This window comes from Xyrauchen texanus, chromosome 3 (assembly GCF_025860055.1).
Source record: "Xyrauchen texanus isolate HMW12.3.18 chromosome 3, RBS_HiC_50CHRs, whole genome shotgun sequence".
NCBI lineage: Eukaryota > Metazoa > Chordata > Actinopteri > Cypriniformes > Catostomidae > Xyrauchen > Xyrauchen texanus.
The window spans coordinates 43,708,622-43,725,079 of record NC_068278.1 but is presented as its reverse complement, the minus strand read 5'-3'; the positions used below and the strand labels follow the sequence as shown (position 1 = coordinate 43,725,079).

Here is a 16,458-nt window from a genome sequence, read left to right as displayed (position 1 = left end):
TTATTTTTTTTTAAAGAAGGAAAAAATTATTATTTGAAGATAATTTTGGCAATATTAAATAAAATATGAAAACTTTCTGTACTATTTATCACACTAGAGTGCTTGAATGTTTAACTAAATAGTTTGTTTTCAAATGGTTTTATTTTGTACAAAATGGCACAACTTTGTACAACACTTGTGGTGTTCCCAGTCAAAAATGACTGGCCATAGAAACTTAATGTGGGAGACTGATGAGCACATATGTGCATGTGTGCTTGCAAACATAAAGGCCTCAGACCTGTGCATGTGCACACACACACACACACACACACACACACACACACACACGCACAACCCCCAAGTATTACATGTTTTCTTTTCCACAGAGATGAACTTTATTCTACCCTGAACTGCACCCAACATCCATCCAACACTATCACACATACACAGACACACTTGAAGTACATGCTTTCTTTTTCTTTATCCTACCCTGTACTTTAGATTAGATTAGATTAGATTAGATTCAACTTTATTGTCATTACACAAGTACGGGTACAAGGCAACGAAATGCAGTTTGGGTCTAACCAGAAGTGCAATAAATACTATTAGTACAAATTAAATTGGACAAAAACTATCCGAGTAAAAGTGCAGTGGAAAGTAATTGCATATTACAGTTAAAGTACGGTTTTGCAAATGTATATGTAAACAATTGGTACTGTAAATAAACAGTCGGCAGTGCAAATGATATTCCAGTCAGATAAGTAGTGCAAGATGCATATGTAAACAGTTGTTACTATAATATAGTCAGCAGTGCAAATGAACATTATAGCAGTGCAAATAACAAAGTGTATGAGGTATGAGGAGGGAGAGGAGAGTTTATCAGTATATGAGGGGAGTAGGATCAGTGAGGGTTAGAGTTCAGTAAAGAGACAGCTCTGGGGAAAAATCTGTTCTTTAGTCTGCTGGTCCTGGTCTGGAGGCACCTGAAACGCCTGCCAGAGGGCAGGAGAGAAAACAGTCTGTGGGCTGGGTGAGAGGAGTCCTTAAGGATGCTGCGAGCTCGGTGCAGACAGCGTTTCCTCTGGATGTGCTCGATGGCAGGTAGTTGAGTCCCAGTGATGCGCTGGGCGGTTTTCACCACCCGCTGCAGTGCCTTGCGTTCTGCAACAGAACAGCTCCCATACCACACTGTAGCACAGTTGGTCAGGATGCTTTCTATTGCACAGCGATAGAAGTTCACCAGGATAGTCGAGGAAAGCTGATTCTTCCTCAGTGTCCTCAGAAAGAAGAGGCGCTGGTGAGCCTTCTTGACCAGGCAGGAGGTGTTGGTTGTCCAGGACATGTCCGCCGAGATGTGGGTTCCCAAGAACTTGAAACTAGAGACACGCTCAACAGCCATTCCATTGATGTGGATGGTGTCGTGTATGCCTCTTGGCTCTTTTCTGAAGTCCACGATGAGCTCCTTCGTTTTGGTGGTGTTGAGGAGCTGGTTATTTTCAGTGCACCATGTGGCCAGGTGCTTGATCTCCTCCCTATAGGCAGTCTCATCTTTGTTGCTGATGAGACCAATCACCGTAGTGTCGTCCGCAAACTTGATGATGGAATTAGATTCGTACACAGGTTTGCAGTCGGAGGTGAAGAGGGAGTAGAGAAACGGGCTTAGCACACAGCCCTGTGGTACACCAGTGTTGAGTGTGATGGACGTGGAGCAGGTGAAGCCAGATCGAACATTCTGGGGTCTGTTGGTCAAAAAGTCCAAAATCCAGTTGCACATGGAGGTGTTGATGCCCAGGTCTCCAAGTTTGGCTATTAGCTTAGTTACTTTATCCACCATCCCTTTATCCATCCAACATTATCATAGACACACACCTGAACTTTCTTTGCCCCACAGTGACCCCTCTCCAACAGAATCTTTCTTTCATTATCTTTCTTTCATCACACCTTTCAGACAAAATATTATGACAATGTGTCTTGGAATTTTCATGCTTTCACAAAGAAGCATATCAATAGCCGCTTTTCCACTGTCGGGCCAGATCTATCAACTGGACAGCCGGGGCCAATAGCTTATGCCAACGTCACACACCTCGCCCATTTCACAAGCAAAAGTGGAGGTCAAGCGGAGGTATCGTTTTATCTAGTTATCTAGAAAATTGAGTTTATATCGAATGTAAACAGTAGCTAGCTAGTAAGATAAATTAGTGATAAGAACTCATCAACTGTAACTGCCATGATGTCCCTAGTGGTCTCTCCACTAACAGCTGGACGATGTTCCTGCACACTGTCAATGAAAGTTTTCCGAACCATGAAAAGTAATTTATTTGGACATTGCTTAGTCAATTGTGCATTTCAACAGATTTGTACTGTACCCGCATTTTATTATTAATTTTTTTCCCTAACCTGTACCGTTTTGCACTGGATGCATATCCTAACAAGTTCAGGGAATCTCCGCCTTTGACAGTGAGCCTGTTTTACATGCACACCAATAAGCTGATTACTCTCTAAAATAAGCTTATTTTAAAAATCTGATAAGGCAAGAAATTTGTGTTTACATGACATTTGAAATAATCCCATTATTCTCTACAATTCACATCAAACCGTGAAGAGGCAGAACACTGGGAAAGGTGTTTACATGGCACGCAAAATCAGTGTAATGGACAAAAATCTACCTGTGTCTACCAGGTTATACATAAGCCATTTATGGTCGTTACGCTGATTAAGTAATACGGTTTATTGCGTTAACATGACTGCATTCGATATCGTCTTAAGCATAATAGCTGTAAGAACATGCGTGTAAATGTGCTCATTGTACCCGCCTCAATCCCTGGTTGGCCTTATTTGGCACAAGGGAAATCGGCTGGCCTAAAGTCATTGGCTGTGTTGGCCCCAAGGAGACACGATGAAGCCCCAGAAGTGACAGTGTGAATGCAACTGGCCCTGGAATGCACTAGCATGCCCTCATTTGGCACTATAGTGGAAACGCCACTAATGTTTACTAATATACAGAAGCTTTCCCACTGCTAAGGTATATAAATCATCATAGGGCTTTGCTCATTTTCCACTTTGTAGCAGCACAATGGCCAAACGGTTCTCTGTGCATGAGGCTCTTGTTCACATCCTTAATCATGACACTAGATCACTTGCCCATGTAACTTTCAAAATAAAAGTCTTGTTTTTTTGTGATCTTGCCAATTCATTTTCAATGGTCAGTCATTTTTGACCGGGAACATCAAAAGTGTGACTGCAATTATTTACTAAAACTTTTTTTCAAAACAAACTTCCAGTTTAAATATTAACACACACTATATGGCGCAGCATGTTTTCATATTCTATTTAACATTGCCAAAATTATCCACAAATAATGTTTTTTTTCCCCACTAAAAAATTAGGTGCATACACTCAGGCCAATGAAGCCTTTGATCAGTAAATTCCCAAAAGAAATACGAAACCTAAAAAGTTGACAAATAGATCTAATCCAACTTTCGGTAATATAGCATAGTGAGAGATTTATAAGCAGTTTCTATAGGTCGGTCATTTTTGACCGGGAAGACCATATTAGGTAAAAAAATAAATTTAAAAACAGCTCAAGAGTTAAAAAAAAAATTGTGACCTCAAGTTGACACTAGTTTGCCCATAAAAAGTTGCTATGTAGGCCTATGATTGGATTATCCTAATGAATGCTTCTTGGGCTAAACTCATTTTAAAACGAGCCTGGTTTATACTTTGGAAGAAACTTTTTACTTGAGATGCGTTGACGCATCTTTGCTTTATGAGGCTGGTTTCGGAAGAAATATTTCCATTAATTTATCCCACTGACAAATTGATTTTCAATCAGACTTGCCGTGAGCTTCGAGATTGTTCGTATTATACTTCCGTCGAAGCCATCCGTCTGCGTTATTTCAACTTTAAAAATCTTGTTTGATAGTGGAACACGTGGTTAACAACTACATAACCCATGGTACAGCAGAGAAAGATCGATCAGAGAACCGCGGCCAACGAGAATAGCTAAACGTGCCTCTGAGCGAACACGCGTTCCCTTTACGCAGTGAATGACGTAATAAAGTTTGTCTTCATTCACACTTAAACTAATATTTGAACATATCGGAATATTTTGCAATCAACGTAATACGTTTCTATACTTAACCTAAAATCAATAGTTTTGTATAGTGACCATTTTATTCAATGACATTCACAATACTTGATGGGATAATAGTTTGTGCCCTCTTGAAAGACGTTAAAGTACACAGCCTTGTCTTAACGTCCGATTTTCAAATATTTTGCCTCAAAACGAAGTTCGTGATGTTGCGATTCTCCTTGAAGCTGATTGGTTTCATGGTTCGTGGCTTACAACTCTTATGAAGGATTAAAAAACTGCAAGAAATGAGGAAAACCCTTCCAGAATTCAGAATGGTTGAAAAAGTGGGCGGTCACTGTTGCGCTCTATTAAATTTGTCAAGGCCCCTATGGAGTTTCCTTTGTGTCTTTATTATTCAATCAAACATACTTTGTTTGAGAGTAAAATTTATTATTTTGTAATTAAAAAAAAATAAAAGAGTGCAAAAAAGTCTTCTAAATGCTCAAAAATAAAGAAGTTGATAACAAAATTATTTGCAGTGCGTGTAATCTTTTGAAAACTTTTTTTTTTTTGTGCACTTCAAAAACTTTTCATCACAAACCCACACATTTTGCTCTCTTTTCTGCTGTCTTTTTTGCCGCTGTAAATATTTTGCTTGCGAGTTGAAAAGTTTTGCTTGCGAGTTGAAAAGTTTTGCTTGCGCGTAAAGTTGTACCTCAGTGGGCGGTCTCTAACAACCAGATGAAAGGCCTTTTTCTATTGGTCACCCTCGATTGAAGTGACCGGTTGGCCACGCCCATTACAGTTTCCCGCCGCTGCTGCCATCATCGTCGCACTGCGGTCAAGCCAGCCGTGGTTTGAAAATACACGGTCAAGCCAGCCGCCAAAAAAAGTGTGTGCGCCTATTACTATGAATACGGTAATTTCAGTAACAGCACAGAAAGAACGCGCTTTCAGAGCACTTGAGTTGCCCAGATCGATCCGTCCGTCTGTCTATCTATCTTTTTTCTTTCTTTCTATGTCTTTTTTATCTATCTATCTATCTATCTTTTTTCTTTATTTCTATCTATCTATCTATCTATTTCTAAAGGCCAAATTTCTAATAAGTAGAAAAAACTAATGGTCAGTTCTTGTAGGGGACGTCCCATACAGTATACTCACCTCATATCAAACCAGTTTACTGTAGCATTTTGGAGAAATGTCACATTATTTGACTTCTGAGGCCCATAAAGACCTCATTTCTAATAAGTAGAAAAAACTAATGGTCAGTTCTTATACGGGACGTCCCATTCTTTTTTTGGCGGCTGGCTTGACCGTGTATTTTCAAACCACGGCTGGCTTGACCGACGATGATGGCAGCAGCAGCAGCGGCGGGAAACTGTAATGGGCGTGGCCAACCAGTCACTTCAATCGAGGGTGACCAATAGAAAAAGGCCTTTCATCTGGTTGTTAGAGACCGCCCACTGAGGTACAACTTTACGCGCAAGCAAAACTTTTCAACTCGCAAGCAAAATATTTACAGCCGCAAAAAAGACAGCAGAAAAGAGAGCAAAATGTGTGGGTTTGTGATGAAAAGTTTTTGAAGTGCACAAAAAAAAAAAAAAGTTTTCAAAAGATTACACGCACTGCAATTAATTTTGTTATCAACTTCTTTATTTTTGAGCATTTAGAACTTTTTTGCACTCTTATTTTTTTTAATTACAAAATAATTAATTTTACTCTCAAACACAGTATGTTTGATTGAATAATAAAGACACAAAGGAAACTCCATAGGCCCCTTTCATTTTAATAAACTCCAATCTCTCTCCATGTATTTGTCGTGGCCGCGCCGTCTTCGTAGTTTGTTGCAAATCATGTAATAAAAAAATAAAAGTATACTTGCACAATATCTCTGAGAGATGGGCATCAAAGATATCAACTTTAACAGTAACTTCGGTAACACCTCGGCACGCACGACTGTAAATGTCACATTTTGAACAGAACAGAAGCAATGACTTGCTGGCAACTCCAGTAAAAGTGAAAACCATCTCACAAGCAGCAAAACTGGTGGGAAAAAAAGTTTATTTTTTTTTTTAAAAATGGTTCAAAGTACATGGTAACAGACACAGGTTAGACAGACCCCCCAAAAATGGTGACAACGGGGAACGGAGCTTTAAAAAAAAAAAAAAGTGCCAAAATAGCATACACAAAAAAATAAAATAAAAAAAAAAAAAACAAGTTAACTAAAACCATAATGTGGTACTGTAAAATAAAAAACAAGCAAAAAGAAATCCATTTATAAATATGGAATCATAAATAAAAGGACTTTAAAAGCATTCCTCTATTTTATGCATTTCCTCTTTGCTTGATGCAATAACTCAGTAGGGTCTGTCTCTGCGCTCCTGACGATGATCCCTGTTGAGAATAAAGAACATATTTAGCTGGAATATTTCTAAATACATCAAGTATGTCAGATCTGAGCTCAAAAGTTTACATTCAAGCATCAGAGTACTCACAGTAAATATGGCTCACCTCATATCCTTGCCTGGAGGTCCCATGCCTCTCCTGCCCCCTCTGTCCATGGGAGGACCACCCCTGCTACCACCTCTGAAACCCCCCCTGTCCATTCCACCACGGCCACCTCTGAAGCCTCCACGATCTCCTCCCCAGCCTCCACGCATGCCCCCACGATCCATTCCTCTACCACCTCTCATTCCCATACCACCTCTGCCACGATCACCTAAACATGGGTCCAATTTTGTTTTTTATTAACATCTGTTTCACAACTTGCCATTACACACCAGCACAAACCTCACAGTAAAAAAAAATACATGTAGAGATCATAACAGCAGCAGATGAGGGAATCCATTTTATTTTTGTCACTGTTAATCTCTGTGTGTACCTGCAGGAGGGAAGGGAGGAGCTCCAAGGCCTTCGGGTTTTGGAGCTTTACATTGGTTACACTCCATTCTCCAGGCAAAGTTCTGATTTCCACATCCACTGCAGAGAGATGATGTAGTTAAGCATAGACAAGACATTTGCATGTTTATTTAGCAGGCAACATACACTGCCTTCATGATAACATTGTCCATTTAAGAGCAGAGACCGTTTTATCAAAAATAGAAAACCCAAAACGGTCAACCATTCTTGACCAAATTTCACATGTCTCCAAAAACAGCCCATTGCAACTAATGGCTCATTTTGAGGGAGCACATCACATGTCACTTACGGTTTAGGGCATTCCCAGTCTCCAGCTCTCGCCTGTGCGTTACCTCCTTGAGGCCCGCCCCAGCCCATTCCACCTCGAGGACCACCACGAGGTGGGAAACCACCTCTATCTCCACCTCTTCCCATACCTGTAAAAAGCAACAACAAAAAAAAAAAACAAAAAAACAAAAACACATTCATTACTTTCTACTTGGGAAGGAAACGTGAGCATTTATCTTAGAAGAGAAAACAAGTGGCTACTATACATCACATTACTACTGCTCTGTTAGATACCCATGTGCCCAGTATAGAAAGGTTTGTGCTTGTATTACTAGAGCACATGTACAAAACAATTAAAATGCACAAGAAACATTTCCAAACCCATTAGATATAACAAGGAATGCATACCTCCGCGGTCCATTCCACCTCTCATTGGCATTCCTCTCATGCCCCCCATCATGGGCTTCCGGCGAGCCATTGACACCTTCAACCTCCTGCCCTGGAACTCCTTACCTGTTATGAAGTAAATGTTTGAGAATTTTTGAAAGTAGAATAGAAAAAAAAAAAAAAAATCTTGAGGAACAGATAGCTATAAAAAAAACAATACAAATTAAATGCTTGATGCAATAACTCAGTACAGTAGTACTATAAAAGTATTTATCTTTGCAAACAACATGTCTTTCTAATGTTACGTTATGGGGGGGTAATAAGATAAACCCTTAAGGATAATAAGATTAACAAACCATCAAAGTATTCAACAGCAGCTTTGGCACATGCAGGTTCCTCATAGGACAGAGTGGCATCTCCCTTTGGCTTGCCAGAGTCTTTATCTGTGTAGATGTTTATGGCTGGTTGGTTTAAACGCCGGTTTATCTTTGAGAGGAACACATAGTCAAAAGGATTAAGAGTTAGTCAGAAGAGAACATTAGAAAAGTTTAATTTGTCATTGTGCTTGGATGGAGTGAAAATTATAGACTTTAACTGATAAAAAGGTAAAAAAAAATATTCAGAATAAACCATGTAGATATGTAGCCCCTCACCCGTATGGTTCCAGAGTGCTTAAAGAATTCAGCCATCTCTGCTAGATTGGCACTCTCTGTGAGGCCTGTGATGTAGATGGTGCTGTTCTCAGAGTCATCCTGCTCTCCTGGTGTGTGGAGAAACACATTTAAGAAACACAACTAAAACTTTATACCATATTTCATTAACTAATATTTCACAGGCTCGTCAAGAGATTTCATGGGATCTTTAAAGATTCATTCAGTAATGTTTTGTTTATGTTGTACTATTTAAAATATGCTGACAGCAAGAGGTATGGATGCAGCATCATTCATACACAATCATTTTCAAATGTCAGTGCTATTGTAGAAAATCACTAGATTTAGTATTTGGCTGGACATGTGATCCTAACATGGCAGCTCCCATGTGGGGAACCTCTCAATGCAGAAAACAGCATTATAAGGTTCATGATATTTCTAGAGCCTTCATCTGTCAGTGGTCACGATTGGATTAATGCATGTCAAACTATTTTGAGGAAACAATTTCTGAAGAGCACTTTTAATAAAACCAGGTGAAGAGTTAAGCACATACCCATTTCACCCCTCATGGATCCTAGGTTTCCAGGCATCAAGGAGAAGGAAAAAAAAGAAAAGAAAAATTACACAATGAAATCACAACTTAAAAGCAAGCTGCCAACCTGCCAAGAAAAAAAATGATTACCAGCAATATTAGGTATAGAAGTTCCCTGAAAATATATGAAATGGGACAATTTTCAGGATTACCCTTGACCAAGACAAACTTTCAAAATGAAACGGGAATACAAATTTAAAAACATTGCGTCGGTCAAAAGGACACATCTGCACATCTGGCATTTTTTGGTGAAATCCAAATATATAAATACAAACAAAACCATCAGGACACACTCTTTTTGGAAAAAAGTGGCACACCAATGGGAGCTTTTAAGACTCATAGCTGTGAACATTAAATGTGGAGTGGACTAGCCAATGGAATACTCTTTAGGAACTTACCACCAGGCTTATTGAAGCCCCCTCTGTCTCCAGCGATGCTAAACATGAAGATATGAAGGCGATATTCCATTTAGTCTCCAACCAAAGGACTTGAGTAGAAAAACACAATCTTTCTCTAACTTCAGAAAAGCCTAGAATTTAGGCTAGTAAAAGGCCAGTATTTTAGCTTCTAATGGGGTTGCTTCATAGTTTTTAAACAGTATTTCAGTTTGGATCCACTAAAAGAAATAAAATAAATACCCAAAATAACAGCAGAAATACATATCCCCTTTGCAAACTGAAGTTTTGGCTTAATATCCAAATACATTAGGCACATGTTAAAGAAATTGTTAGTTGGCTAGAATCCTTTTAAAATCAATTCTTGTATCCATTTAAACTAGTTTCAACCCAAATTAATTAACCCAACAAAATATCAGCACTGAAAACAAAAAACAACATTGGGTAAAAAAGGTGCATATCAAACATGAACATAATTGCGAATGACAATGTAATAAGTAAAAAATTATGCTGGCAAAAACAAAATACAAACTCAAGATAAATAAAAATAACTCTTCCACTTGGTTCGAGCTGTCGACTTTGAAATGGAAAAAGGTACTTAAAGAATAAGTACAGCTGTTCTTACATGGATCTCTGACACCTGTAGCGTATAAATGTGACAAAGAATGTTAAGGCAAGACCTTGTAAATAAGAAAACAGTTCACAATTCAAAAGTATCAGAAAATAAGGTATACATCTATATAGATAAGAAATATTTGTGAAAAATGCTCATGGTTCTGTGGAACAGAAATGTAATGTTGATTTTCCTTTGTTGGTTTAAAATGAGTCAGTGACATACTTGCAAAGTTTATCTAAAACATCACACAAGAATTAAGAATTGTGAATGTGCATGTATAAAATGAAATTCTTACCTCTTACTAACAGTGCATGTGCCCATTACATACCCAAAAGGTCCAGGTAGCTCCAACCATTACACCATTTAAAAGATCTTTTTTCCTGTGGTATGAGTGCCTTTATCTGAAGTAAATATCTGCACAACCCTAGTCACTGAACCAACACCTTTGCTCACATTGAACCATTTGCAAGCTGAATACTTTCCACAATGAGTGCCTTCAAATTTTTATTACAACTTAAAACCCAGCAAAAAATAAAAATAGTGTGCCACAAAAGATGCTCTTAAAATTCCACATTAAACCACCTGTATTTCTCTAGATTTTTAACCAAAATAAATTTGCCAAAATGTACTGATGCCTTTTTTATCCCCATGAAACAACTCAAAAAGGTTTTATATATATATATAAAAAAAGTCAATCCGAGCCCTTACATTTTTTTTTTAAACCAAAAGGTTGTAAAATTTGCTTAAATCACACTGCCATGTATGCAAGATTAAAAAAATAACAGGTGGAATGAAAGAACTTGCCACAAACATCTGATATTTAATAGATCTCTTGTCACACTTGACAACCATGAAATACACCAGTAATGTAAATTGAGAAAAATAAACTGCTCTCCACTTTGGAATATAGAATAAAAAAAAATAAAAAAACAATGCAGTGGTTTTCCAGAATGAGAACTTAATTACAAGCCATTCAATTTATAAATCACCATTTTATTTTTGTGCCACCAATTACTTTAAGATGTACTCATGCAAATAGAGCAAAACATCCCTGCAGCAGTATCCACAAGGTATCATCTTAAAAAGACCTTTAGTAATCAAATAATGGTTGGATGAACTACACAAACTCCACTCAACCAGGACTCCCTGCACATACAAACCATGCGTTTGACTGGTGAGTGATTCCGCTCTGTGAAACAAGTGGGTGGGAGAGTTTGAGATGGTTAGACAAATCAACGTGGTATGAACTTACCCCATTCCTCCACGGCCCATCCCCCCACGCCCCCGAGGGCCTCCACGCTCATAACCATCTCTGCCACCCCGTTGTGACCCTTGGTATCCTCCACCCTGATTGTAGCTATCTATAGAAGAGATCACAAACAGGAGGCTTAGTGTCTAGACAAGTCATTTCTATTTGTATAGTGCTTTTCACAACATTTCAAAACAGCTTATATAAATTAAATTTAGCAGAAAGGACAAAAATGTTCAAACGTGGTATAAGTGGCAAAATGGAGAGAGAAAAAAAAAAAAGAAAAGTACACTGATAATCGCACTCTTACTATAGTGACTTGACTGGTAATCATTCTGTGGTGCACTCTGGCTGTATTGAGGCTGTCCGTATGCGCTGTTGCCCTGAGGGTAAGAAGCAGGTTGGCCCTGCTGAGGGGGCTGTCCCTGCCCATAGCTGCCCTGCTGCTGCTGTCCATAGCCTGGCTGCTGAGCCTGGTACCCACTCTGAGGCTGAGAGTAAGCCCCAGGCTGGGAGTAGGTTCCCTGGTTATAGGTGGGCTGGCTGCTTGCACTATAGCTAGAAGACAAATATGAAAAAGGACTTTTGAACAATGGAGTGTGGTCAACATAACACTGGTTTTAAATCAGAAAACTGTTGCACTGCAATAGAGCTGGGCGATATATTGTGGCAAATGTCAAATCAAAGATTTTGCGATATTGCATTATGTAAATATCCAAGTGCACAGTGTAGGCTTATCTATAGGAGGGGAGAGGTTCACGTGAGAGAATTGAAGAAACATTGACAGTTTGCGTGAAAATCCCAGGAGATCAGCAGCTATTGAAATACTCAAACCAGCCCGTCTGGCACCAAAAATAATGCCACGGTCTAAATTAAGAGTTCACATGAATAAACTTTAGGATGGCAGATCAATCTTTGCAGTTGCTACTTGCACATTAGTCTGCCACTCTAAACATACCCTTTCAATGCAGAGAAAATGTGGCAGATCTACCAGTACTTGCATATTTGATATTCAGGCAACATGAGGTAGAACAGCAGATACGGCAGGAGGCTCTATAATAGCATCCTGTTGATGTGCTTATTTAGGAGATGGTCCAGTTACCTCTGAGGAGCGGAGGCAGCAGCCTGCTGGTTGTAGCCAGTATAGGCTGGTTGGGCAGCATATCCAGGCTGAGAGCCATAGGAGGCCTGGGCAGCAGGGGTTGCAGTGGAGTTAGTGTAGCTACTTGCTCCGTAAGTCTGTGCAGGCTGACTATAAGCTCCTGCCTGCTGTGTTCCATAAGCAGCTGATAGAGATGAAGAATATGCATGTATAAAACGAAACTCTTACCAGTTACTAACAGTGCATGCGATTATTAATTTTAGTTAGAATGCTTTTACACCCGGGAAACAGCATGATTTACTTCACAAGACAACCAAAACAGTAAACGTAAGAAATTAAGAATTTCCTGGACTATCAATATCAGCTAGGATGGGAATTGCAAAGGACCAGGTATTTGTATTTTTTACTTGACTATAGTAAGGCTGACAATGAGAACCCACTCTCAAACTAATTGAACATGTACTACAAATCCGTGCAGCCATGGTATAGTAACAAGTACTTGAAATTATACATTGTATTATTGTGTAACAGTACATTTGTCTGCAAGCACTGCCTTCAGACCTGGTGGTGTTGCTGCCACTGCAGTTGCTGCAGCTTGTCCATAGGAGGATGAGTATTGCTGTTGCGCATATCCTCCAGCAGAAGGAGCTGCTTGACTGTAGGTTGACTCCGTTGCTGCAGCAGGCTGAGCATATGAGGCATAATCCTGCGGAGTATATCCCTGCTGTGTAAAAAAAAAAAAAAAAAAAACTCTAGAAATCTGCACAGGTGTCTTCTCTTCCTCAATCACACATAAATCATGTAGTAAATAACTAAAAAGGTAAATTCCAGGTTCAACGCAATATAAGCTCAATCGACAGAATTTGTGGCATAATGTTGGATTACCAGAATTTACTCATCCCACCTTTTACTAAAAATGAAAAGCAAAAAAAAAAGTGAATGGGGAAAATTTTTGCCGGTTTAAAGGGCAAAAGGTTAAACTAAATGTATAAAAGCACTTTAATTCAATTAAAATGACTATTATTTAAGCTGTAACGTTTGTTTAAAATAGTCTTTTTTTTTTTTAGGGTTTATGGCACTGCATCACCATGGCAACAAAGTTGTAAAAGTGGATATACCATCACATAAAATATCTAACCTTTTATGACAGCAAATTGTTCAGATTGCCGTTTACATATTGGTACGCTACTGTGGAGTATTTTAAAGGGGTTGTTCACCTAAAAATTACAATTCTTAACATTTAGTCACCATCCCAGATGGATATGACCGCCTTTACAAAACAAAGTTTTAAGAATATCTCCGCTCTGTAGATCAATACAATGCAAGAAAATGGTGACCAGAACTTTAAATCTCCACAAAACAAAAAAAAAAAAAAGTAGTTTTAAAGGTTAGCTTTGGGTGAGAACAGACTGAAATATAACCAATAACTGTATATCTTGCCATTGCAGTTTCTAGGCATAATCATGATTCCACTTCCTAGCGTTTGATGCATGCACAGTGCACTAAATGGTGGTACAGGAAATGTAATCGAGCTTGAAATCATGATCTCCAAGACTTCGGTCAAAGTGTACCATGAAAAAGGAGTTACATTTTGGTCTGTTCTCCACCAAAACCAACTGGTGTGCCCCTTTAACTATATACTGGAGTAGTGGTGGTGTAGTGGTCCAAGCACATAACTGGTAATCAGAAGTACGTGGTTCCACAGCCACCACCATTGTGTCCTTGAGCAAGGCACTTAACTCCAGGTTGCTCCAGGGGGATTGTCCCTGTAATAAGGGCTCTGTAAGTCGCTTTGGATAAAAGCGTCTGCCAAATGCATAAATAAAACCAACTGGATTGATTCAGAAAACCGTGATAAAACCACTGGAGTCTTATGGAATACTTTATGCTGCCTTCACCTTTTTGAGATATGGTCATCATTCACTTGCATTGTAAAGACCAACAGAGCTGAGATGTACTTCTAAAAACCTTTGTTTTCAGCAGAAGAAAGTCATACACATTTGGGATGGCATGAAGATGTAAATGTTGAGAATTGTAATTTTTGGGTGAATCATCCCTTTAGTGTTTACAGGTTGGCCTCATTCACTTTCAATGCAAGTGCCTAATTGTAATCCAGATTTTAATTTATGTAAATCAATATTATACCACAAATACTATTGACTGATTGAACTTATTAAACCAAAATATTCCTTTAACAGACCCGAGCGAGTCATGCGTGCTTGCTCGAGATATTACCATAAAGGTCAATAGGTTTACCTGGGCAGTTTGTCCATAGCCCTGAGAAGGTTGTGCAGTGTATGCTCCGTACCTAGGTATAGGAAAAGCAATCTTTATTCTTGTACTCTGGGCAACAAATAATGGTTCATGGGAGTTTATAATACAGTATGTGTGTGTCAATTCAGAACTTACGACTGCTGTGCACCAGCCTGGCTGTAGCTACTATAATCTACAGGGAAATAAATGAATCACATTGTTAGTCATCCTGCAAGACCTACAATAACTTTACATTGAATACATTACATGAAGAGTAATCTTTTAGTCCAATAAACATTGTGCTTCACTATTGTCGGTTTATGATGGGAGACATAGTGACTTCAGCAAACATCAACTGCACAGACAAGAGATTCGGCAGCTAAATTCCAGGCTTGCATAACTCTTTCACATGGAGAGTAGCTAATAACAAATCCGGCTTGGTTGTACTGTACGAAGCAGAATAAACATCCGCAAGACATGGGGTTAAGAGACAGTACACTCAACCAACAAATTTATATTTTAGTTGTGAGCCCACATGGGGGCAATTTAAGGACAGAATCATGATTGAGCGTTTAAAACTACTTTATTTTTTAACTAAAGTTAACGATGAAAAAACAGCATCAAGAATAAAACTTAGAAAGAATCCAAATATCAGACACCAATTTAAAATTACACAATGCAGAATCTTAACCATGTAAAACAGCAATATGTCTGCTATAGGGATGACAAACAAATTAGCTTAAAAAGGGGGGGGGGGTAGTTTGCAGCTCTGCAACAGACGATTACGTTGAGCCCGCCAGAAACTCTCTACCAGGAGCCTGCAAGGTTAGCAAAACAAAGCATAACGCAGCGAGGTTATGTGAAGCAGCTCATCACTTAATTGACCGCCTGCCCGTTAACCATCAACACGTTTTACACTAAATTCGATAAAAATCGATGTTTTAAAAGTCACGGGCAATTTTGCGACAGGTAGATGTCCTTTTACGGCCTAATTCAACCCGCTGTTCGCAAACGGTGATTTACTGTCGTAACACTCTGAACGCGGTTCATTGACCTCAGGGCCACTGTATGATCGGATTAGAAGACTCACACGATAAAAGTTTACGGTTAAGCTCCTATGGTAAAGCCGTAGAGGTTTAAATATAAAATTATGGAGACGGCTTTGTCCTTACAAGCAAGGAAGTGAAAGACCATATGCGTTGCAGACGTGACAAAACGCAGAACGCAAGCGCGCCCTCTATCGGCGCATGACTGTACAAACTATACATCTCATAATTAATCAACGCATTTGTGCTGAAATTTATTATTAATCGCCGATCGATAAGATTAATCAATTAAACTACCGACAAATAATCGTTTATCGATAAATCATTAACATCCCTACTTTGCCAATCATGCAACAGACGCATGGTAGCGCTATCGATCCCGCTGTTTTTAAACCACGCCTGCTGCCGTATAAACTATCCAAAAACCCGAAACAAAGAGCACTGGTTTTACGTGAACCCGTACTTCAAGAACAACAAAGTGTAAAATAGTTAATGATATAACAACTTCTTCAATATAGGCTCTTATCTAAATTTAAAATCGGTTTAGTCGAGTTTTCGAGCAGTTAGCTATGCACGTCCATTTTGACCTAAAAAACAAAGCTCAAGGCCGCACACTACAGTACTGTTCAAAATGTGAAAAGTTTCCACAGAAATTTATATTTTATTGATCAGTTCATTCTGTTCTCGATAATTTATATGAGCAGAAAATAATTTAAAGATGAAATAAAAAAGAAAAAATGGGAAAATACTCACTCGTGACTGACGCCATCTTTCCGTTGCAGACCAGCTGGAGGTGTGAGCATACGTGACGCGCGCGCAAGCGTGAAAGAGGCAACGAACGTACCAACACTCAGAGCGCAGAGGGGTGGAACTGGAATGGACGGTCCATATGTGATTGTAACTGCCTAGAGCTTATATGTCTGGTGACGTG

The 16,458-nt window shown here is 39.1% G+C and overlaps 1 protein-coding gene across 2 annotated transcripts; it reads right to left on the bottom strand.

Moving 5' to 3' along the window:
* Positions 1–5,703: 5,703 nt before the first annotated feature.
* Positions 5,704–16,336, bottom strand: LOC127627667 (RNA-binding protein EWS-like). 2 transcript variants are annotated; one of them, XM_052104143.1, is made up of 16 exons: positions 16,281–16,336; positions 14,638–14,674; positions 14,485–14,536; positions 12,790–12,952; positions 12,229–12,412; positions 11,437–11,684; positions 11,130–11,238; positions 9,265–9,302; positions 8,828–8,848; positions 8,278–8,384; positions 7,981–8,110; positions 7,646–7,750; positions 7,260–7,386; positions 6,933–7,030; positions 6,563–6,770; positions 5,704–6,445 (listed from the first exon to the last, which is right to left on the bottom strand). In XM_052104143.1, exons 1-16 carry the CDS (start codon positions 16,294–16,296, stop codon positions 6,409–6,411), a joined length of 1,680 nt encoding a protein of 559 aa, XP_051960103.1. In that variant the 5' UTR covers positions 16,297–16,336; the 3' UTR covers positions 5,704–6,408. The 2 variants fall into 2 exon arrangements, with proteins under 2 accessions (XP_051960103.1, XP_051960114.1); XM_052104154.1 differs by having other exon boundaries at positions 12,790–12,949.
* Positions 16,337–16,458: the final 122 nt, after the last annotated feature.